The following is a 24,015-nucleotide window of genomic DNA, read 5'->3' on the forward strand; positions in this document are numbered from 1 at the left end:
CAAAATCACTGTCCACGTGGGTATCTCTCCCTTTGTTCATTGTTGATAAAATGCCTTTGCTTTTCCACATTTCGCACTAATAAGTTTCATTTTGGCACTTAAAAATTGACCCTTTTTTTCAAGGTATAATAATGATATCATTAGAGATTGACAAGCAGGTCAGGCTTTGTAAGAATTGGGAATCCTGTTAAGCCCACAAACTTTTTCTTCCAACGTCTATTAATTAAGCCTTTTTTTTTTTCTTTTTTTTTTCTTTTTTTTTTTTTTTTTTGAGAATATGAATAAAGGGAGATATGGAAGTGACCTCGAAAGATGTTTATTCCATTCAAATTATATTCATCTTTGGCCACACTTTCATGTCTTATGAATGAATACCCACATGGCATGCGACACAATGACTCTGTTTTTGTACTATCATAGAGCATGGGACACTATTTACCCCCCCATTTTTTGTCTACTTACAATGTCTTTCAAAAAAGTTTTTTCTTTTTTCTTTTTTTTTTAAAGAAAAAAGAATCATTGAAAATTTTTGTTTTCTTGTTTGTTAAAAAAAAATGCGAAGAACAAAGTAGTGCACCAACAAAGAAGCATCTACTATTTGATGTTTAGGTGGATGTATAGACTAACAAATGCTTTCAAGCCAATCCGGTTTGAAACCAAGTTGTGGTCACAAGCATTTTACCCAAAAAAAAAAAAAAACAAAAGAGAAAATAGAAACTCTCAAGCTATTTGAGTAGATTTGCTTGAGAGTAGATTTACGTGGAGTAGATTTCCTATTAAGCATGTGATTCTACTCTACGTAAACGACATTTTGCATCTTTTTCACCCTTTTATATTAACTTGTATTTCAAATTTTCCATTTTTTTTTTAACATCTTGTATAACGTGACCTTGGATCTTAATTGCTAGTTGGACAACTAGCAATCAGAAAGAAGGGTGCTTATTATGTCCCATCCATTATGGTAAAAGTCCAGTGTCTTAACTCATTACTAGAGTTGAAAAGCATGCTAAAAGCTAAACGCCCTCCCTTCAAGAATCAACAAACTCTATAATTTCCCTACGCAAAAATTGACAAAAGGTTTTTGATTTGTAAGAAAAATTAAGGGAAACATTTAAACCTAAATTAGCTGTTCTATGTCCCATTGGCAACTTGGAAACATCCATATTTTTTTAACAAGAAATACATAACCCTCCAACTTGTCTTCTTTTTCTGTATCAAATATTTTTTTTCTTTTTTCTTTTTCTTTTTTTTTTTTTTGGGGCGATGATGCCTAAATTTGTATATTTTGATCAAACAAATAGACTGGGATAAAATAGAGCATCTTCTTGAACAAATTCAGCATCTTCTTGTTTTTGTTTTCTTCTCTATTGTAATTGTTTTTTTAGCTTTTGTTGTTTTGCTCAAAAATTATATATTCAAACTCCTTGAGAAAACAAAGGTGCGAATTTTATTTTATTTTTTTTAAAGAAAAGAAAATATAAAAAAAGCTTATTGAAATTTGAGATTGGATTATATATGCCGACATAGATATTTACCCGAGCTTGAGTAATTTTTAAGAAAGCATGCATATATATAATGGGTTACATTCATTGGAACCAATTATCATAAAATGAACCCATTACCCAATATATATATATATATATATATCATAAAATTAATCCATTTCCCATAGCACATGATCCCTCTTTCGGCTTCAAACCAAAAAATATAAAAATAAAATCCCTCTTTCGGCTGTAAATGCTATTGGGCACATCATTTGCTCTCTTCGTCTCTGAAAAAAACGGCTGAAATTGAAAGAATGCTCAGTGCAGTGTGAAGAGAATCTAAGACTGAAATTTTTTAGTCCAAGACTGAAATTTTGTATCCACCTCACATCTGTCCAAAATCCAACCTGAAAATCTAACCAAAACTTCCACATCCTTCTTCCATGAAACACATGAAATCTGCAGGGTCGGTGCCTCGTGAATCCAAATACTGTCACAGACAAAGTTACTCTTCTTTATAACACGGTTTTATTATGCATGGCTATGGCCCCAAAAAACAAAATAAAAAATACTTCGTTTAATTATATTACCATGTTACGCTCTTTGTCTTCATAGCCAAACGGTGAATCAAATTGTTACTTTATTAATGTTTTAGTAAACAAAAATTGCCAATTCATCTATAAAAATTAATAACTAATTGTTTGAGAAAAATATACAGATATACAAATTCATGTAAAGTAGACGGTGATTAACGAGTAAAAAGACAAATGGTACAGAAATATGTGGTGTTATGGGAGTCCCACCTATACTCTCTTTCTTCAGCCGATTTATGAAACTGAAATTTCTTCCATTTGTATAAAAATTATTTGTGGTTTTTTACAAGGTATGATGTTATATTATTATATTATCATGTTACTCTTCTTCTTCTTAGTAAAAGGATTGAAAAAATTGTTGCTTTAATAATGTTTCAGCAACATAAATTACAAATTTACCTATAAAAAGCGATAATTAATTTTATATAAAAATTAAAAAAAAAAATTCAAACCTACATATTTGGGAGTACCACAGACGGTACAAAACAAGGGGCTGTAGTAAGTTCTCAACACCCTCTTCAACCCATTTCTCAAAACTCAAATTTCTTCCATTTGTACAGAAAAACATGGTATGATTAAGAACCAGATATGATGACTTTGTTAAATTGAAGAACAAGACATCTCCATCATGCTCCCCCACATGTTTTGTTATTTTTTTTTCTCCGTCAGCATCAATAACACAAATTAAACAACAAAAATAGCCACTGGTCAAGTGGGTGAGTTGTGTCCACCATAACACAAGTTCGAGAAGAGGCAGGCATAAAAAAAACGAATTAAACAAAAAATTAAATGAAATAAAAAGGAGATACAACATAATTTTACATGCATAAACAATAATACAATTTATTTTAAATTTAAATGAGGACTAAAATACTCGATTACAAGAGATTTAAACGCTTTCCTAGACATCCTATGAACAAGCAAAAGACACATAGGAATAATACTAATAAAAATAAGTCAATTCTACCATGGTCCAGCAAGAAAAAAACCAGCTGACAATGGCGAACAATTTACAACAATTCAAAATATTAACACCTAAAAAAAACCCCACTCGACTCCTAAAAATGAGTAGGCTCTGCAAATGCCAAAAATTTCATTGCAGAAGACCAACCACACTCGTCACTCAACACCTTGCAATTTCCTAGAGTCCCCTACAAATTACAAATGCTGACAAACATGATTAACAACACGAACATGAACATGACGATGATGGTGAATTTTTTTTTTTTAATATCAAATCGATTCCCAATCGATCTCCGATGGGTATTTCTCCAAGATCAGATTGTCCGGGACACTGGTGTCCCAAGGACCGTCAGTCGGCTCTGGGAATGTGAGATCTGACAAAGGCGAAGATCCAGCAGACCCATCGCTCTCGCTCATCACCACAGACGAAGAACAAACCTCCACCTTACAGCAATTCTCCGAAACGTTTGGCTCCGATTCCGGCTCCGGCTGCTCAACCTTCGTCACCGTCGAGTTCGAGTTGGTTTGGGAGCGATTCGAGGCCGAAGAAGACGACCTCTTGGTCGCTCCCCCCGACGAAGACTTCCCTGCCTTCCCCTGTTTCTCGTTGTTCTCGGCTAAACTCTGACAGATAGCCTGGAGCTTCGCGTCAACAGAGGAATGCAGAGGCTTATACTCGCCGGTGACGCGGGAACCATTTTGCCGGAGATGCGGGAAATTAAGCCTTGCGAAATCGCCCCTTAGCTTATAAGCGGCTTCGTCGTAAGCCAAAGCAGCTTCTTCAGCGGTGTCGAAGGTACCGAGCCAAAGCCTGGTGCGGTTCTTCGGCAGCCGGATCTCGGCGACCCATTTGCCCCAATGCCGTTGTCTCACCCCTCTGTAAAGCTTCGTGGGTTTTGGTGGCGAACCCACATGCTTCATGGGGATGGGTTTGGGGCTGAGGAAGCTGAGTGTATGATTAAGCTGCTGCTGTGGTCGTTGAAGATGATGATGGGAATTTTGCCAAGCTAGGTTTTGATGGTTTTGGAGTTGGATCTGAGCTTGGATCTCAAGGATCTGAGATGGGGTTAGGTTGTTTAGCCCGATTGAACATCCAGGTTGTTGCTCTAAACCAAAGTGGTTGTTTTGGGTGGTCGAAAACCCGTCTGAAACCACATGGGTCATCGAGGTTGAGCAACCGTCTTGGAAGAAACTGGGCTGGGTTTGGAAGGAAGGAGAGAAAGAGAGGAAGCCATAGGAGGAGGAGGGAGAAGGTGAAGAAGTAGGGTAATGAGTATTTGAAGAAGGAGAAGAAGAAGGAGAAGGGGAACTTGAGGAAACACCTTTCATAAAAGGTTCAAGTGCTTCCATTAATTCACCCGTAAAGGGATCTGATGATTGAAGAGCTCCGCTACTACTGTAGAATTCCATTGTAGCTGCCATGCCTTCAAAATTAACACCCAAATAATTTCCAAACAAAAACCAAAAGAAAAATAAAGAAACAAGAAGAAGAAGAACCTGATTCTTATCAAAATTTAAAGAACAGGTAAAAGAAAAAAAAAACAAAATTAAGATCAAAGAGGTTTTAAATAATCAACCCCTTTAGTACCCAAAAAGGAGGAAAAAAAAAATCCAACCTCGAGGGACCAAAAACTAACCCTCCAAAGCTGATTTCAACTAAGAAAAAAAATCTAGAAAAACACAAAAACTAAACATAAACTAGAAACCCAAAAACATAAAAATAAAAATAGAAAACAAAGATCCTGGATCTCGATTCTGAAAACACCTGGCTTTCTAAAAATCCTTCTTTTTTAAGTCTGCTTTTTGTTCACGTTTTTGAAAAAAAAACAAAACCCAAAAACCCAGAAAAATTGAAAGACAGATGATTAACAGAAAGGGATTCAGCGAAGCGGGGAATTACAGAAGGGGGGAAAAAAATTAGAAAAACACGATCGCCAATCACACTGTTTTTTAAATCTAAACTCTCTGCGCTCTTTTTTTTATTTCTCTCCTGTTTGAAGCTCTTTTTCTTTTCTTTTTTGTGTTTATCTCTCAGCCTCACTATGTTTTTCCGCAATAGCTACCTTCTGCCCATTATATAAGAGTCCCAAAATATTAGTATCCTCATTAATCTCATTTGTTAATCTCGATTATCTCACTCTTTTAACCCCCCACTTGCTCTTTTTAATTTCCACGTCCCTGTCTCACCTAGTACAGTTCTATTCGTGACGTAAGTCCCCCTTCAATCAATGCTCTTCCCTCCAATCACCCTTCGCCACGTAACAGTCTTTGTTATACACCGACACCTGTCTTTTACGCAACAGTCAGGTGTCGGTAAACTCAGCTCTTGTTCACTTGCCGTTTTCTAATTCCTTAAAGCCTGTTTGACTAAATCTTCGTGGAGCGAGCGTTCATACCGCGTTTTTCTTTTCTTTTTTGACAATTGCACGCCTGAAGCTCTATTCCTTCCTCACTATTTTATTTATTCATTTTTTTTTTTAATATTTGAATAATTTTAGCTTCTTTTGTGAATCAAATCAATTTCAACTTCATATTAAATCTTATCCGCAAAATAAGGTGGTGTGCACCAAGCCGAGGAAGTTGATAGATGGCTAGTGATCAAAATTAATGGTTCACCAACCTTTCTCCATTTGGATTTGACCAAACCTGCTTATATAATTTATTTCTTTCTTATCTTAACACTATACTAATTTGTATATGGTATTATTATTTTAGGTTTTCTTATGATTAAGACAAACCCACTTCATAGAAACCTCCAGAGGTTGAAATTAATCAAAAAAAAAATCCTGAATTTATTATTTTAATCTAGTTCGAACCCAATCTCAATTCTCTCCACTACCCCATCAAAAATATTAATCAAATTAATTAGGATTTTCTTTTTTAGTTGGTGAATATTAAATTAATTAGGATTACATATACGGTTGAGAAGAACAATTAATGAAGGATCGTATACGTACCCAAAACCTATCACATCAGGGTCATTTTTTTGACAACGATATTCTTAGACCGGGTAGGAAAATGCCGGTCGACCACAAATAATTACAGCCGTTTAATGACAATAAAGATGAAACCCGAAAGTGCGTTTCTGACGTCATGATGATAAATATCGAGAGGTTGGAAATTGTTTTCTGACCGCGAAATGGAAAACTGGAAACGTGAGGGGGGGAAAAAAACCCCGACCCGAGTTGGAAAATGCGAACTGCGGTTAAATTTTTGGGTTGGACAGTGGTTTGGGTTGGGTTACGGCCTTATACGGCAACCAACAAACATGTCACGTGTTAAACCACGTGACAGAGACAAGCTCTTCAATTGCGGCGCCAGGTGCTGCGGTGCCAGACCAAGTCAGCTTTGAGCGCTTCTAAAACGATTGACCCACGAGCAGTGTAAAGCGAAACAGAACCAACGTCGAATGCATAAAATGACACGTGTCGTATGTATGTGGGCATGTGGTGTCCACGTTTAGCTGCGCGATTGAGCCAAGAGTAACCAAAGTTGGAAATAGTAGAGGCGTTGGTTAAGTTAGTTGACCGAGGTGGGTTTAGGAGAATCCGGAATGACTCTTGCGGCATGTCGTGCGGCAGCCCCAACTCCCACTTAGCTTGGTGTGTTTATCGCACACATTTATTTATTTATTTTTAATTAAATTATAATATACTATGCATTCATTTTCATAAGTAAAAAAAGTCAATGAGGCTTAATTGATGTGTTAAGCAAAAGCAAAGTATAATTTTCGTTCAATTTGATTGATTTTGATTATATTTGTGAATTCTACCACTTGTTTGACATTCTTTAGTTAAAAAATAAAAAATAAATTTCAAATTATTTGTACATTTAAGCTATTACGAAGTGTTTTTACAGTGTTGCACGTTGAATTAGTAACACAATAATTGCAAGTTACATCCCACTTTCCTAAGTTTTATTATCGCTTTTTTTATATATAATAATATTAATAATATTTTTTTCATGATTAAAAAAAGTCAATGAGGTTTAATTGATGTATTAAGCAAAAGCAAAATATAAATTTTGATTAATTTGATTGATTTGAATTAGATTGGTGAATTATATACCACTTGTTTGACATTCAGTTAAAAAACAAAAAAAATCAAATTATTTGTAGATGTAAGCTATGACAAAGTGTTTTTATAGTGTTGCACGTTGAATTAGCAACAATAATTGCAAGCTACATTATTGCTTTTTTGTAGTGTTGCACGTTGAAGCAGTAACAATAATTGCAAATTACATTATTGTTGAAGAAATTTCACAAAACGATAAATAAATTTATAGAATATTTCCATAAAAATTGCAGGAAGAAAAATAAAGATAGTTAGTCAATAATATTATTTATTTCATGGAAACGTAAACTAAAATAAAGCCAAACTGTATGAATCTTCATAAACATTTCGATTGATGAAGTGTGAAAAAATTCTTAAAAAATAAAAATAAAATCATAGTTCATTTGAAACTCACCAGTTTATTTTATTAATGAAACGTATTTAGAGCCAAAAAAATCAATTAAAACAATTCCAATTTTCTCAAATATCATGGGAGGTAAATAAAATATTTATTTTAACAAGATTATTGTTACTTGTTACCAATAATGATTTAAGTATTAATAGGATTTATACAGTCATTGAATGATTTACTTTCTAAGTTTTCAATATTAAAAAGTTAAAAAATATTAAATACAATTAATTAATATTCATTGAATCAAGACGTATCAATTCAACTTATAACCATCACTCATGTGATCACAAATTGTAAAACTCTTTCCACAATTATAATATAGACTTTGGATCCCTTCTTATAAATTGTAAAGTCAAAAAGGCCAAAGTAGGTTCATAACTTCATATAGATGTGATATTTTTACATGTAGATGGAATTGTTTTTTTTTAGTCTCCAACAAGGTTATTTTATTTCAAGAGTATATCCTCCTGCATATGCTAATTATACTTTTCATTGCTTATTAATTATTAATTGTTATTATATTTTAGTCAATAAACTTACCTTCCTATTGCCTTTTATTGGTCTAGCTCTTGTATTGACCTTTCTTTCTTATTTTTATTTTTTTGTATGTATGCTTCGATACATTGATTTAAATATGGTTTTTAATAGTTGTCAGGCTTTGTATTTATATTAGTCCAACTTAACATTCTTAACTATTATTATTTAAGTGAGTGAGTTTGTTGAATGAAAAAGTATGCTCTAATTTCAAAAAGAAAGAAAGAAAGGAAAAAAATTTTAAAATAAACAAATAAAAAAGTATTATTGACTATTGCATTTTTTTAAAGAAAAAGTATATTAAACATTACAAGTTATGATTTTTCTCATAATTTTTTTTCTACTAATAATCAAATTCAATGATTTTGGGATTGCTTTTAGATCCCTTCTTGGATTATAAGAGAATTTTTCATAAAATGTAGTATTTCATAAAACTATAAATTTTATATCTTTAATCTACTCCTTTCAAAAACTAAAATTTAAGAAATAACTTGATAGGTTCAGTTTAGGATTACCATAGTTTATGGAAAAATAAACAAAAGCTCTGCCAAGCGACAATCAATTTTTCTGATAAACTCATTAGTGTTTAGCAAATTATTATTTTAAAATAGTTAAAAGTTATAATATTATAATCTTAGCATTTAGTAAATATATATATATATATATATATAATTTACTTTAATTGTTTATACAAATCAAAATAAATATAAAAAATTATTTCTTCATATATATATATATATATATATATATTATTACAGCATATAAATATGTAAAACTAAATTAATTATTAGTTGAAGAATATAATAATAATTTTAATTTTAAAATTCTAATTATGCTAGAAGGAGGAATTTAAAAAACTACAGTTGGCTTCTTCTCAAATTCTAGCTTTTTAAAAGGATAGATTATTAAAAAAATTATAGGTTTTATAGGTTTGTCAAACATTACATTCAATGAAAAATCCTTTTATAGCCCAAACATAAGAGTTTAAAAGCAATTCTAAACGCACCATGGCTTATCAAATTTTCCTTCCAATATAATCAGAATTTTAAAATTAAAATTATTATTATATCCTTTAAATAATAACAAAATTCATTTTATCAATTTATAATTTTAGAGTTATATTTCTATTTCTTATGGTTTCTTCTCATGATTTTCTCTATTCGTTGTTTTATTGACCATTTATATATTTTTTTAATGTTAATGCAAGGAAAGTGAGATTAAAAATGTAAATATGTTATTAATTTTATTATTAAAAAAACAATTATATTGTAATAATAAAATAAATAGAAAATTTATATCTATTTTAATTATTATATACAATTACAACAGTTAAAATAGATTTTTTTTTAATCAAATGTTTAAATTTTAATTTTGTAATTTTTAACAATATTAATTTAACAATTTGTCAAACACTTATTAAATTGTCAAAAAATAAATAAATAAAAAAAGATTATTGTTTACGTATAGCTTTTCTAATTCTTTTATGATGTAGGTATTTTTGAAAAGATAAAACAATGACAAAACCACTACAATAACCGTAAGTTGCAATCCACCATAACATGAAATAATAATAATTAAATCCAACTCGTGGAATAATAATTGAGTATTGATGAATTGATAATGCATGGATTGGAATATAGGAATTACATGTTACTAGAAAACTCATAATTGATTTCATCCCTGTTATAGATTCCTACCTAGTTGTATCCTTGATCATGTTTCTTTAAACTCTTTAACCCCCAACCCCCAACAAATTTTTTTTTTTTTTTTTGAAAATCTAAGATTAATGATTTCAAGTTATATCAACCCATAAGCCAAGAAAAAAAAAAAATTAATATGATAAAAAAGCAAAATGCAAACCAGCTAGCAAACACATGGATTATGTTAATTTGGTCTCTCCAAGTCATGAAAAACTTTCTTTGGGTCGATTCTAATCCACATAGATTTTGCTTTTGAATTCAAAGCTGCGCTTTTTTTCTAAGTCAAAAATATTTCTCAATATCAATCAAGATCAGTATGATTTTTCCTACAAGTAGCAAATAAATAAATCTTTATAGAGCCCTCGAAAAGAAATTTAGCCATTGGCCATTTTCTCGATTTGGTGACGTTTTCATTTACAAAAATGCCTTGATTGATCAGGAAGCAAAGGCAAAAAAAAAAAAGCTTACACAGTTGATTAATTTAGCCTTGAAATTCAGGGGAGATGTTGGGTTTAAGCGATATATCGCGAGAAGATAAATTGGCGGTGTGCAGAGCAACTGGAAAGGGGAAAACGTGAAGACGAAGGCAAAGTCCGTGATGACGCCGTAAAGTTAAAAATTAATTAAAAAAAAAAAAAAAGAGTGGGGAGTGAGTGTGACCCAATTGCAGCTTTTCCACGCGGTTTTCGTTTGACAGTGAGATAGTGGGGTCCAATTGGAGCAACAGTTACGTTTGGCCACGTGGATGCTAGTTAGTCGAGGTCGACGCATTGAATTTGGAAGCAAAACCAGAAGGAAGTAGGGTTTTTGACAGTATGGACCCGGTCAAACTTAGTTACACTACACTGCACGCTCAGCCACCCACTCCGCTCCCATGATCCTCCTGCCATTTCTTTTTTCTTTCCCCATAAATTTTTATTTGACTGAAAATAAATAAATAGATAATTAGACTGCAGAAGAACATTTCGAATTTTTTAATTTTTAATTTTTATTATTATTATTTTTTTTGGTTTACCTCTTATGGCTATTGGCTAAGCTTAAGTAATTATGCTGCAACTTTACGTTGAGGTTGGACCATTTATCCTCAGTTATAAAGCATATCCATTCTGATTCCTCTAGCCAAAAAAATAAATTAAAAAAAATTGATGGATTGTAATTTTGTTGCTCATTTGGTCTATTAAAGCTGGTTTTTTTTATTGCTTTTTTATTTTATTTTATTATGTGTCGTATACTAAGTATGTTTATTTCAAATGTTAATTAGAATTCGTTAAATATTTAAATCAATTTTGATTTTTGATTTTTTTTTTTTTTATAAAACCAACTATATGTATATGTATTTTTTTTTTTTAATAAGAGAAAGAAAACTATGAATTCAAGGAGAATTATAACAAATTCTGTTAAATTATAATAATAAATTATATGCAATTAGATTAAAAATAATAAATCAAAAACCAACTCGTTGCCAAACCATATTCAAAGAACTTAGTTTTATATTATATAGTAAAAATGAGCACGAATTGATAAAATTGATTAAACAACATGGTTTAACTCGATTTTATTTTTGGTATATGATTGATTCAATCTAAATCAATTTGAACTGAACAGATTATACATATATATAATTTTTAATATTTTATTATATTTAAAATTAGTTTTCATAAAACCATTAGAATCGAATCGATGTCCACCTTTGTCATACATAAAATTTACTGTATATTTTGTACATTATTATCTAGATATAAGGATTTATATAGCTTAAGATATAAAATGCAAAACATGCAATATTTATTATTTAATAAGGATAAATTGTTGCTTACAATAGACCAAAAAAAGAAGAAAAATTAGAAGAACTCTTTTACTCTATTTTCTATTACAAAGCAATTTATCGGATTGAAGGTAAAAGGTAAACTATGAGGGGTGTCCTAATCCAATTAACTATCAATTTCCTTTTCAAAATAAAAATGGTACATAAATTTGTTTGAAAATAAGTGAATTATTAGTTTAATACTATAAGCTCCAAATGTTTATATTTTTTGTTTTGGGCCAAAAAGCTCCAAATAGTTCATTATATAGTTTATAAAATGATGTGAATATTATTTTATTGTTTTGGTAAATATATGATATTAGAGTCCGTCTATAGTGTGAATCGTCAGTATGCAGATCTGTAATATTGACGATGATTTTTTATAAAACTATCGTTGATACTATTACATACAGACAATATTGATAGTAATTTATTCAAAACTCATCGTCAATGTTCCAGGTCCACATACAAACTGTCCGCATTATAAAATTTTTCTATGGTATTATTTTATTAATTAATTTAATTAAAAGTTTACTAATCCATATGTAGATCATATTTATTTATTAACCAATAAAATAATAACACATTAATATTTATGCCATATCATTTTGTAAACACTTTGAGAAATCATTTGATACATCTAGTATTGCTGTTTTTTTAATATATATTTAACCATTCAAACTCCATAATCCATTGACTCAAATTTGTTGATATTCGATCCTGCTAAATGTATATTGGCACGTTAAGTGACGTTAAAGATTCATAAGTTTACCAAATAATCCGATACATTTCTTCAATTCAAATCTCCGCAACTTTTATGGAATTTTTTGGATTCAAACCTGTATTTAATTTCAATTTCATGCATGTTTTATTCAAATGAAATTATTTATTTACTGAAAACAAAAAATAAAAATAAAAATAAAAATTCTAGGAATTAGTTAATGTATTTGTATAAAAAAAAACAAAAATCGCATTAGAAGGAATTAGACTAAATTACATTAATTCAATTTTAAATATACATAGCAATATATATTGGAATAAAAAGTGTGTCAATACATATCTCATTACTTGAACATTGTTTATTTGCTTTTTAATTGAAAATACTATTTATTTGAACTATAGAGGATTTTTTTTTTTTAAAAAAAAAAATGATATGTATATTAGAGGTTTTTCAATTTTAGTCATTATATTATTTTTAAACTTTGTTTGATATAAGTCCTGCTTTCATTTTTCAAAAATTACTTTTTGAGGAAATAATTATTTATTAACTTTAGTTCAAAGCTCCTCTAAAGATCTGTAATATTTCCAAAAAAATTATTTAAATATTTTAAAAAACAGTTTTTAAACTTTAAAAGTTGTTTTAACTTTTCTAAAATTACGGCAAATGGAGTTTTATTAATACAGAGAATAGCAAAGAAATCTTTTTAAGGCCTTGTATTACAGCCACTTACTTAATTGGGACATACGTGGATAATCCACATTCACGTATTTGCTTGTATCATTATTGTTTTCCAACTGATAGATTGATAAAATTAAGAATACCCAAGTGACTAGTTTCACATGGAAGAGGGAGAAGAAGAGTAATCAGAAAGTACCTGGCTGGTTTCTCACTGGCAAGAAAATATATGCTAAAAGAGCAGTTCATCTTTTATGGCAAAACATCCAATTTTGATGCCAATTAGACTTTTACTAGTGACCTTGAATCTCTTAATGTTGTACTGTCTGATTTAGAGCAAGAGGATACTATGAAATTTTAATCTCTAATTATCTTGACATAATATGGCAGCATAGCATTTAGCCTTCTCAATGGAGAATCAGAATTTGAAGGTCAGGTCTACTGGATCCATAAGAAGCAGGATTAACATTCCTAGTATTGACCATATACCAAGCTGATATAGAATTTAAGGTAAGCAGAATATTTTCCACACGCATCAACATAAGGTGAAGACTTGGGTTAGATAACTAGAACGGCAAGTATGTATAATTGATTGTAGCCCATTTCCCTTTTCTTGAAAGGTTCAGAAGTGCATGCTGATGGATGGACCACGCATTTATGGAACAGGTGCCATTTTGAAATTTTATCGGGCACTAATCAAACCAATAATTCTTGTCACTTTCAGAGCAGTTTTCATGTCATTATAGTGAGGATATTTCAATGGATTCGGTGGAGAGGGTTTTCAAATCCCACTTTTTCACGACACTGCACATCGCTCATCTCCCTAGCTGATTCTTATTTGTGTTCACATCTGTTTTTTGCGCTCAATTTTGATACAAAGAAGGTTTAGGATTCAATATCAAACATTTTGATCGTGATATATATAGGACTTCTACATGACCAACCTAAAGAAATATATATTATGCAAAAAGGAAAACGAAAAGAACTATGTTTTGGGCCCATGGATGGAATGTTGCGTAAAAGTGAGCAAACAGAATTCTTTTACAAAAGCGTTTCTCTTGCTTTTCATATCCTCTCTTCTCTTTTACTTTTTTCCTATAAGCCAAAACAACTTTGCCAACTAAAAAAAGAAAAATCTTAGTCGGATTTCAAGTCAATTTGAGCATAGGGCGTGCACGGCAAGAAATACTTGTTTTGAATGAAGAAGATTTTGCGCTCTATGATACTTAGTACACTACTCATCTTCTTCAATTATTTTACCTTTAGTTACACTATAAATAATAAATACATTTTTTTTACTTAATAAAGATTTTTCAGATATCGAAACATGAGTGATAGTTTGAATTGAATCCAGATTGGATTAGTGGTTGGAGGTTTGAATCAAAGATCAGAATATTGAATATTGATCATTTGAATCTAAATTGGATGGTCTTGTTGAGTACTTAATATAGCATTTGTACTAGTCCATGCAGTTCTTCATGCATGTTGAGCTTATTGGATAATCATTTCTTTTTTTGTTGTATTTTTCCTTTCTTTTTAGACTTTTCTTTCTCTTCTCATATTTTTATTTAAACAAAACTAACCATCAATATACTTCTTATTGTTGAAATACCACTTACCAATATACTTCTCATTGTTGAAATACTGTAAATCTCACAAATTTAAGATGATAAAAGCATGTAGGTTTATTTTTTTTGGATTTTTTTCTAGACTTTAAGATGATAGAAGCATGTAGGTTTATTTATTTTGGATTTTTTTCTAGACTCTTATATAAGTTTTTAATAATTTTTTTAAAAAAATTTTTACATGTATTTTTAATTCTTTAAAAAAAAATTATTAATTTTAAAATCCATAATACCACTTATTCTAAAAACATAAATTAATAAAAAATAAAATTTAATTTCATTTATATTTTTTTCCACTGTTCGTTGAAAAATGGGGCAACAGGGCTATTTGTATTGCTTAACACCTATAATTTTCTTTTTCTTTCTTCTTTAGGTCCTAAGAAGCACTGGTCTTTTGACCAACTTTTGTCCTTCTTTTTTCACGCGTTTTCATAAAAATTCATTGTTAATTTTTACTATGCTAACTCTTTTCAAAAATTTTCACCATTTTTTTTTTTTTGTGGTAATATTTCGAAGCTTTCACTTTGGCAGTCATTCAGCCTCAATATTAATCTCTTTCCTTTGCTTTAGCTTTTGTTGATAGATTCGCCTCTATTTCCCTACTAACTTTTGTCATTTTCTCTCATTATTTCTAGACTACTTTAATATTTGTCATTATATAATGAGAAAAAGAGAAAATTTATACAACTCAAGAATCTTTTAGAGTTTTCCATAATAATGACTAAAATTTGATTGGTAAGGTTCAATTAATGCCCATGTTTCATGAATGCAAGAATAGCAAAGTAGGTGAACCAACAGAAAATACAGAGTTAAAAGTGTTAAAAAGTTGATTATTTGTAATGACAGCCTTGTGGATCAATTGGAGTGCCAATTGAGTGCTAATTATTCTTCCTAAATGAATAAAAAAAAATAAAAAAAGAAAAGGAAAAAGAAGAGAGAAAAGTAAATGTAATGATGTGGAAATTTTTTAGAACTATCGAACTATTGAAAGCCACTGCCCACAAATTATTAGTTGCATGATACACATGCCCTGTTTATCAGACTTATGAAATGATGCTTCTGTAGTTCCCTTTTTTCTTTTTTTTTTCTTTTTTTTAAATTTATTTTTAAGACTTTCAAAAGAGCTTAAAATGAGAACGACTAAAAGTAAAAAGCTCTTCTTGAAAAAACAGAAGTTGAAAAGAAATCAAAACATGCATCTTTGAGCAAGAACAAAATTAGTCAAATACACCAGAATCTAATGGACTAAATCTACCCAAAATTTCCACAAAATAATGTATTCGAGCTTTTTCATATTATGGATATGCATTATGATGTTGTTTGAACCTCGTTTATAGAGAGCCAAACTTCTTATTGGCTACCAAACTTTATTAACCAACAACCAAGAGCGTTATAATGTCGTTTTTTTATTCTTTCTTTTTTCTCTTTTTTTTTTAAAAAAAATAAATAAATAAAAGAATAATAAGGAAAAAAAATATTCTTCCTTATTCCTACACATTGTTTTGAAAACATAGGCTCAAATTTTGGGCTCCACTGAGCGGCGGTGTTATTAAAATTGGGCTAACATCAACAAAACTCAATTTGGGCTAAGACTGGCTTGTAGCTGAAAAGACACAATCATGTCAGAAAGTAATATATATATATAAAAGAAAATGGAAAACCGTCACTTGGTCACGGCTCCACTTCAATCAACATGCAACAAACATTTTTCTTCTCCTTCAAAATTTTTTTTAAATCGTATAAACATAATTTATAAATGAATATTCAATAAATATGAATTTTTATAGATCCACTTATTTTTGTTTTATCGCGCATCATTGTTAAGTTATTAATTTTGCCTAGCATATAATTAAATAGAAATGGTAAAGAATGACGTGGCCTGAGATGCTGTATGCAAGTTTGTCTCCTTATTGACACGATGTATATTATTAATTAAATACATGAAGAATATGGACATTACTGTTCATCGAATGAAAAAAGGCCTCGTATTGCCGGATCTTGGCCGACACCCAAATTCCCTCAATTAATAATATGTGGATGATTTGATGTAAGTGACAACTGCCTACCTTTTTTTTTTTTTTTTTTTTTCAAAACCACAATTACCTCGATGATGCTAACATTCAAACCTCATCTAATTTCGACCAATAAAAATAAAAAACTCCTCTAATTAAATATTTAATGCCCTAATTTTAAATATTAAATACTAGTTTGTTGGAGAGGCATAAGCACAAGCCACATGTCCCTGTTTTAGCTTTCAAAACGATGCCTCTTAATTTTCTTCCAATTTACCCTATGGTCTCTTGCCGACAATGTAAAAGCATATTATTTATGCTTTATTGGCACTTGACAACATCAATCTCCAGAATGAATGCAAATTTACTAGAATATAAATATTTTTTAATGATAAAATATGCTTGATATAAAATATTTAAAATTGAAAAACAAACATACCTTAACCCTCTTCTTCTCCTTTTCTTCTATATGTATATATATATATATATATATATATACATTTTCTTTTTTCCTTTTAGGCTTTTAAGAATTAAGAACCAGTTGATTGCATCTCCTTACAAATTTAAATGTAATCAGAAACTAGAGATTAAAAAGAGAAATGAAAAAAGAGAAAGAATTAATTATTAACTGTTTAAAATATACAAAACCAACCGCAACCACCTCTTCTACAAAGAAAAGAATTCTTTCATTTCAGCTTTAAAAAACTTTCATTTCTGCTTTCTTAAAACCTAAAAACAAAATCACCTTCGAAAAAATTAGGCACCAATAACCACTACCTAAAACTGGCAGCTACCCAGGATTTAGGAGGGACTACAAATTAAATAAATGCCACCTTTTAGACCTGGGACATCAAACATATTAAAAAGATCAATCTGCAAACTCAGTTATGTAGACCTTTTGCTGAATGTACAAGTCCATATACCACGACTCCAAAAGAGTGATCAAGTTTTACGCCCACTCCACTAGAAAATTGTTGCTAGATATTGGTTAAAATGCCTCCTGTTGAACTCCAATAAGCTACCATATGTCCGATCCGCAATCCCAATAAAGAGTGCTTCAGCATCAGGGCTAAAGGATATTCCGGCAATCTCACCGAAAAGATCAATCTCTTGTCCTTTGACATATCCAGATTGGGTATCAATGATATGAACAAAGTCTGCTGGCTCCGCCAAAGCCAGAAACCGGCCATCATCAGAGAACTTAACCGCTCTGATTGCCCCCATCCTTCCCTTTATGACAGCTAGAGATTCCGACAGGTTTCGTATGTCCCACAACCTACAGGTAGTGTCCTGATTGCCCGTGGCTAAAATTCGGCCATCTGGATGCCAAGCTGAGGCGAAAGAATAGTCCCGGTGCCCTTTGAGGTTCTCAGTGACCTGCATTCAAGTCACAGGACATATCATTAACATAATATAAGACATGTTCGGAACAAATTAAATAGGATGTCAGAAAGGTTTCTTGCCTTCCCAGATTCAGCATCAGCAATTAAGCACTCTGCACTGTCACCAAGTATTGCCAGCAACTTCCCATCAGGACTTACCGAGGTGTTCTGCGAATAACCATAACAAGAATAAACACGATTATGAGAAAAATAAAAAAAGATTTTTAAAAAAATAAAAATTAAATAAAAATTTAAAAAACAAAAAAACCCCATATTGTCGGGGTGTATCTAGAGTATGGCACTCACATTCACAGACCAATCATAGGAAAAGCGATTAAGGCTAGCAAAATTTTCAGCATCATAGATCCTAACTTGAGCATCATTGTTTGCAGTCATAACCCTCAGTGAGCCACTGCATAAATCAGCTTCAGTTGCATGTCTTTACCAAGGGACGATGCTCACTCCATTTACTCATTAAGGAAGGATTAACTAACCTGGGGTTATGATAAATGTCCACTGCATTGGTGATGGCATTTTCATCTGTTGTTATTTTGGTGCAGAAATCAACTCCGGGATGATTCAGGTACTGCCCCCACAGAACAGAACAATTTTAGAGATCAGACATAAAATGCTTAGAATATGCATGAAATTTTCATAAGAGGTTATTCATCATGTCCCAATTACATACCTTGCAAATGAGCTCACCCTGGAAACCACCTGCTACCAATAAATTCTCTTTAACAGCCATAGTGCTTATCTGCACTCTAGATAGTGACGGGGGCAACAATCCAGGACGCTTCTGTCAAATTACTTCAAACTAGTTAAAAAGTAATTCCAAGTGCAAAATATACACGGACATATATATATATATATATATGTAACAAACACAAGAAGGGCAAAAAGAAATACTAACTGTTCATTTGTGTTTGTTAACCAAGTAACTACTTACCAAGGTCGGCATGATTGGTTTTGCCACATTCAGTACTTCTTTGCCCCTCCTAAGCATCGACGACCAATGCATTACTGAATAATTCTGCATCAGGTATACATCATGCTTTGATGTAGCCCACAACAAATTCCTCAGCTAGACAAGAAAAAAGAAACCAAGGTAAATAGCTATATCCCTATTACAATTAACAATGCAAAAAAACAAACTCCCGGAATTAATATGACATCCTACTGCAACTAAGAAAAAGGACAAATTAACAAAAAAGGAAACTGGAGGCAAATTATGTAACATCAGTCAGGAGGAATTAATTAGTGTACAACATACTTATGCTATTTGATCTGAAGAATAGTCGTAATAAAATTCATTTAACCTGAGAAACTAGCTGGACGACATTAATGTTAAGAACAACTAGAAAGCAAATAGACAAATACTATGTAACTGATAGTCCACAAAACCAGCATTTGTCCCTAGCCTTCCTCACAAGACAAAAAAGAAGAAACCCCAAGAAAATGTTGACCTTAACATCCAAATAAAAAAGTCAATAGGAAACTATAATGTCGAAGAAGAAGAAGAAAGTTAACAATGAGGTGAAAATTTTTTTTATTGAATATGCATATGCATATAGCATGCAAAGCAAAACTGACGAACCAAATTTGCAAACCCCAACACAGACTCAACTGCGTTAATAATCCACATTCCACCTCTGCTTAAGTGGAATGTTCCTATCCATTAAGGATTTAAATGCAAATAATATATTGAATAATAACAAGTCAAAAGGAACTATTTAAATTGAAAGTGATGCTGATCTACCTAACATGCTTACAAGAAAAATAAATATGCAAGAATATACTCAATGGATAGTAAATAACACAAACTTGAACATGGAATCACATCATAAAAATATATGAGAAGACATCCCTCTGCAAGGGCTCAGAATGATGCTTATAATAACTCTAGTAAGTAGTAACAGACAAACAACGAAAAAAGTCAAGCTACTGTTAATAAGGCCCCTCATGACCTGGTGATACATGGTGCTAATTAATTACATTACTAATGAGGCCTCTTAAATGCTCAGATATTTTCCTATCATACCATATTAACAACGTCGCGCCTGCTGCTCAGTTTTAACTTCCACCCTGCTTTAAATGCTGAAATAAAGAGAGAAATAGCAGTCCTAAATGCCACAGAGGGGTTAAAGGCGCATAATCATATTCAACATCCAACAAACACAACAGTTTTTAGAACACGAAAGGATTATTAACAACATACCAAGAACACAGCAAATTTTAAATTCAAACAGAATGCATGCAGGAAAATAAATGACAGCATTAAATTCATGAAACTATACTAAATGCAGATACTGGTGTACTGATATGCAATTCCAATGCATATTTTTTTTGCATATTCCACCTTGTAAACTTTGATTTTCTAGGAAGCCTAAAAGGCTCTATGGTAACTAACAGAAAAGGTACAGATACACAACCTACTAAGCTCATGAGTTCTGTGCATGACTTGCTACAAAATCGGGACAAGAACCACAAAATTTCAGAAATAGATCTTTAACATGGCTAAAAAGTTATAAGATTGTCCAGTGCTAGTCAGCTAGCCAATTAAAGAACCCAATTAGCATATTAATTGCTTAATTTAGAACTACATCTAAAGCTTAAAAGTAGTTTTATGATGGTTAACATGCTCCAAAGGAAATAGCTTTGTATGTGCAAGCATATGATGCGTATCTCTCGACCAGGGCATGTGTTCCGCTAATGCAACAAATACTAGATAAGAAACAGCTTACTTATAGCAAATCAAAAGACATAGCACCAACAAAGTTGCAAATCTTAGGAATGCCAAAGTCGTACCATAGTCATGATGCATCCATATGCCAACTAGGCATCACATCAACATGTCTGTAGAAAAGAATATCCAACATATATTCATGGTTGAACTTTTGAAATAATCATCTTTTAATTTTTACAAGAGAAAAAGGGGTCAAATATTAGAGTTAGAAAGTGAGCCTTCACATTTCTATCCAACAAGTATCCCATAAATTCAAATCCCACGTAGAGGTCACTAACTAAAGCATTGACATATTTCCTAAAGAAAACAGAAAATGAAAAAAAAATAAAAAAATAAAATAATCTTTAAAACTAGTTCTAAGATTTACCGTTAAGGACAGCGAATGAAATATTTACAAAAGATTTTAGGTCAGACTAGAAATGCATGTTTTAAAATAAAGAAAAAAATTACAAGAACTAAAAAAATTTAATTAAACCGTGAATTCTTTATATATATATATATATATATATATATAAATGACTAGCAGTTTAAGAAAAAAGTAGATGATTGTTTATAAAAAAATTGAAGTTAGACACATAAACAAGTCTTCGAATCAAGTATAAACTGTATCACCAGTCCGAAGGCCTGAAGAATGATTGTTATGATGGCCTCACTGGCTCATAGTTTAAGCTGGAAAACTAGTCAAACTTTGGGTTAGCTGCAGGTAATTTATATTATATCCCAAATGATAAAATCTGTATCAAGGCCCTAAGAATCAGAGATAAATTGCATACCTTCAAATTAATGCACGAGGCACATAGCATAATAATATATAAAGATATCCCACAAGGATAATAAAATACTTATAAAACCTGCAAAACTACAAGACTAGTGATAGGTGTAATACATTCCAAACTAGCTATAAAAGACAGTTATACCAAAGCACAAAGACATCAACTGAAGAAACAGATAGCTATTGGTTTGTGGTCAACATGCTATTTGTAAGTACCATGCAGAGATCATTCTGATGAGCCATGCCCATAAGACAGTTTGCTATGAAAACTTAATGCAATATGATGCGAATCGAGAACGATCAGAAACAACTGAAGGTGGCTGGAATTACGTATTCAATTACAGAAAACATCAGGAATATTATGTTTTCATAGCTCTGAAAGGACGGGGGAATAAAAAGTGCAAGCTCAAAATCTAAATAACTCATACTTCCGGTACCATAACGGACAAATCACCAGGATATTTGGAAAAGTAGGTGAGAGAAAAAGTGTCTCTACCTGAAAATGCACAATTGTTGATTTGACAAGTCTCGTGTTGAACTGAAAGTCATAAAAGGTCTTCCCCTTCTCTACTTCCATGCATTCCTGTCGATAACATGTTTTAAGAGAGATTAATCCAAACAAAAAAAAGTTTTGATCTACACGTCCATCAGCTACTAATGCGTTAACTACAGGGAAGAAAAATAATTTAATATTAAAAAAATAAACAAATAAATAACAGCTCTCCTAAACCAAGAAGAGCAAATCTAACCACGGAGACCATATTGGCAAGTAGATTCTATCTGAGAAAGAATATTTTTATAAAAGCAAACATCTTGGGTCGACTTCCTTTTCTCCTCTTTTACTTTTATTTTTTTTCTCCTTTGAAAAAAAAAAAGAAAGAAAGAAAGAAAGAAAGAAAGAATATTCAAATATTTTGTTTTGTATTTCCGGTAAAAATCGTAGTTAAAATAGTAATCAAGCAAAAAAATCGTAGGAAGCAGATTCACAAAACAAGTGCATCAGACGGTCCACAGATTGAACAAGGGTCCATAAGCGATCCCATGACGATCAGGGCTTAAGAGCAACATATTCACAAATAAGGAGCAACTACAAGAGATTAGCAACATATTCACAAATAAGGAGCAACTACAAGAGATTAATTAAAACTTTTTGGATAGTCTATCCAATACTCTGATATCATAATACACTTAAAATGGTAAAAGACCCAAACTCAGCAGAAGGATAATTAGCAAACCAACCTTCTCCAGGTCTTCGCGAGAGCGCGAGAGGTTTTCATAGTTCTTGTATTGCTTCAAACGCGTTTCCCGGTACTTATCTCTGGAAAAATTAAGCCTCTCCCAGGGTATTCCTTGTATATCTTTCCCGTTTCTAGCTTCTAAAGCCGAGGTATCAGTCTTTGGCTTGTCCTGTAACAAACCCAAACCAGCAATCATCCCCCATAAAAATTAAATTTCACAAAAATCAATTAAAATGGAAACATTTCAAACAAACAACGCATACCAATTCAAATTCATCCTCAAAGTCTGAGTCAAAATCTTCGATATCATCGTTCTTGAGGGATTGATCATCAGAAAAAGGGTCATCTTCTTCGAAGTCAGGGACATCGTAATAGTCATCAGTTACGTATTCAAGATCATCATTTTGGAAGTGTTCCATTGACCTACACAACTCGGCCTGATCAGTTTTATTGAGCCATAAACAATTTAAGGCTGCAATTTTTTACAACTTCCCCCACTTTCTCAAATATAGGAATGGCGATGTGCATAATCAACAAAAATGAAAAGTACCTAACAAATCATAAGAGGAAAATTTTCTACATTCCAATAAAAATCTAAGTAAAATTTTAGAAGCGCAACATTAAATAAACCACAAACGGAGCAAAACTTTCAGTCAAAAACAGTTCCAAACAAGACCATAAAAAAAATGACTGTAAAACGTCAACTACGAAACGATAAAAATGAAATAGAACAACAATTTTCGAAAAAACTTGAGGTCGCAAACAACATTTATGTCAGAGAAACAGAGGCAGAATATTCAAATAATTACCTCAAATTCGGAATAAAATAAGTTAGGGAGGACCAAAATCCGAAGAGATCGGATGGAATTAAGACAAGTCAGCAACCAAACGAACCGAGCGGGAGTTAGAAAAGAAAAATATCAGTTCAAAACAAATTTTCGCGAGAAACAAACACGTTCCGGTGAGCAAACAAAGAGAGAAAGGACGAGAAAGAGTAAGAAAAAGAAGAGTCTAGAGCAAGGTTTGCGAAAAGAGCAAAGGTAACGGCACACCATGGAGGGGATACTTATAGAGAAAAGAAGAAAAAAAAACAAAAAAAGGGAATTGGGGGGCTGTTTGGGTGCGTAGAGAAGAAGAGGAGGGTGTTTGGCGGGACCCTTTAAAACCAAAGAGCAAACCATGTAATCAAATACAATCTGTGGACTGGGGACTTGCACAAAAATGAAAGCCGGTGCATATTATGATGATGGGCTTTATATGGACCCCACTCAACCGTCCGTTTACTAAAAACCCTTCCCCGTT

At 31.8% G+C, this 24,015-nt stretch overlaps 1 protein-coding gene and 1 pseudogene across 3 annotated transcripts; both read right to left on the reverse strand.

The window, feature by feature from the left end:
• Positions 1-2,893: 2,893 nt before the first annotated feature.
• LOC107408332 (ethylene-responsive transcription factor RAP2-4-like) lies at positions 2,894-5,108 on the reverse strand (annotated as a pseudogene).
• A 12,067-nt stretch (positions 5,109-17,175) lies between these two features.
• On the reverse strand, positions 17,176-23,856 carry LOC107420972 (uncharacterized WD repeat-containing protein C2A9.03). Of its 3 annotated transcripts, XM_016030076.4 has the most exons (10): positions 23,523-23,856; positions 22,977-23,136; positions 22,715-22,882; positions 21,972-22,058; positions 18,907-19,041; positions 18,646-18,756; positions 18,452-18,543; positions 18,264-18,369; positions 18,039-18,125; positions 17,176-17,952 (listed from the first exon to the last, which is right to left on the reverse strand). In XM_016030076.4, the coding sequence occupies exons 2-10, from the start codon at positions 23,130-23,132 to the stop codon at positions 17,539-17,541; spliced, it is 1,356 nt and encodes a 451-aa protein (XP_015885562.1). In that variant the 5' UTR covers positions 23,133-23,136; positions 23,523-23,856; the 3' UTR covers positions 17,176-17,538. The 3 variants fall into 3 exon arrangements, with proteins under 3 accessions (XP_015885562.1, XP_024930565.1, XP_024930568.1); XM_025074797.3 differs by lacking the exons at positions 22,977-23,136; positions 23,523-23,856 and adding an exon at positions 19,999-20,080 and having other exon boundaries at positions 22,715-22,855; XM_025074800.3 differs by lacking the exons at positions 22,977-23,136; positions 23,523-23,856 and adding an exon at positions 19,999-20,054 and having other exon boundaries at positions 22,715-22,768.
• Between the last annotated feature and the right edge of the window lie 159 nt (positions 23,857-24,015).

This window comes from Ziziphus jujuba, chromosome 5 (assembly GCF_031755915.1).
Source record: "Ziziphus jujuba cultivar Dongzao chromosome 5, ASM3175591v1".
Lineage (NCBI taxonomy): Eukaryota > Viridiplantae > Streptophyta > Magnoliopsida > Rosales > Rhamnaceae > Ziziphus > Ziziphus jujuba.

What these genes read in the sequence shown, in the direction of transcription:
- LOC107420972 (XM_016030076.4), bottom strand. Translation starts at nt 23,132, where the DNA reads ATGGAACACTTCCAAAATGATGATCTTGAATACGTAACTGATGACTAT. An exon ending in TTGAGGATGAATTTGAATTG is followed by an intron (nt 22,883 to 22,976) that starts GTATGCGTTGTT and finishes GGTTTGTTACAG; the next exon opens with GACAAGCCAAAGACTGATAC. An exon ending in AACCAATCATGCCGACCTTG is followed by an intron (nt 18,757 to 18,906) that starts GTAAGTAGTTAC and finishes GTAATTTGACAG; the next exon opens with AAGCGTCCTGGATTGTTGCC.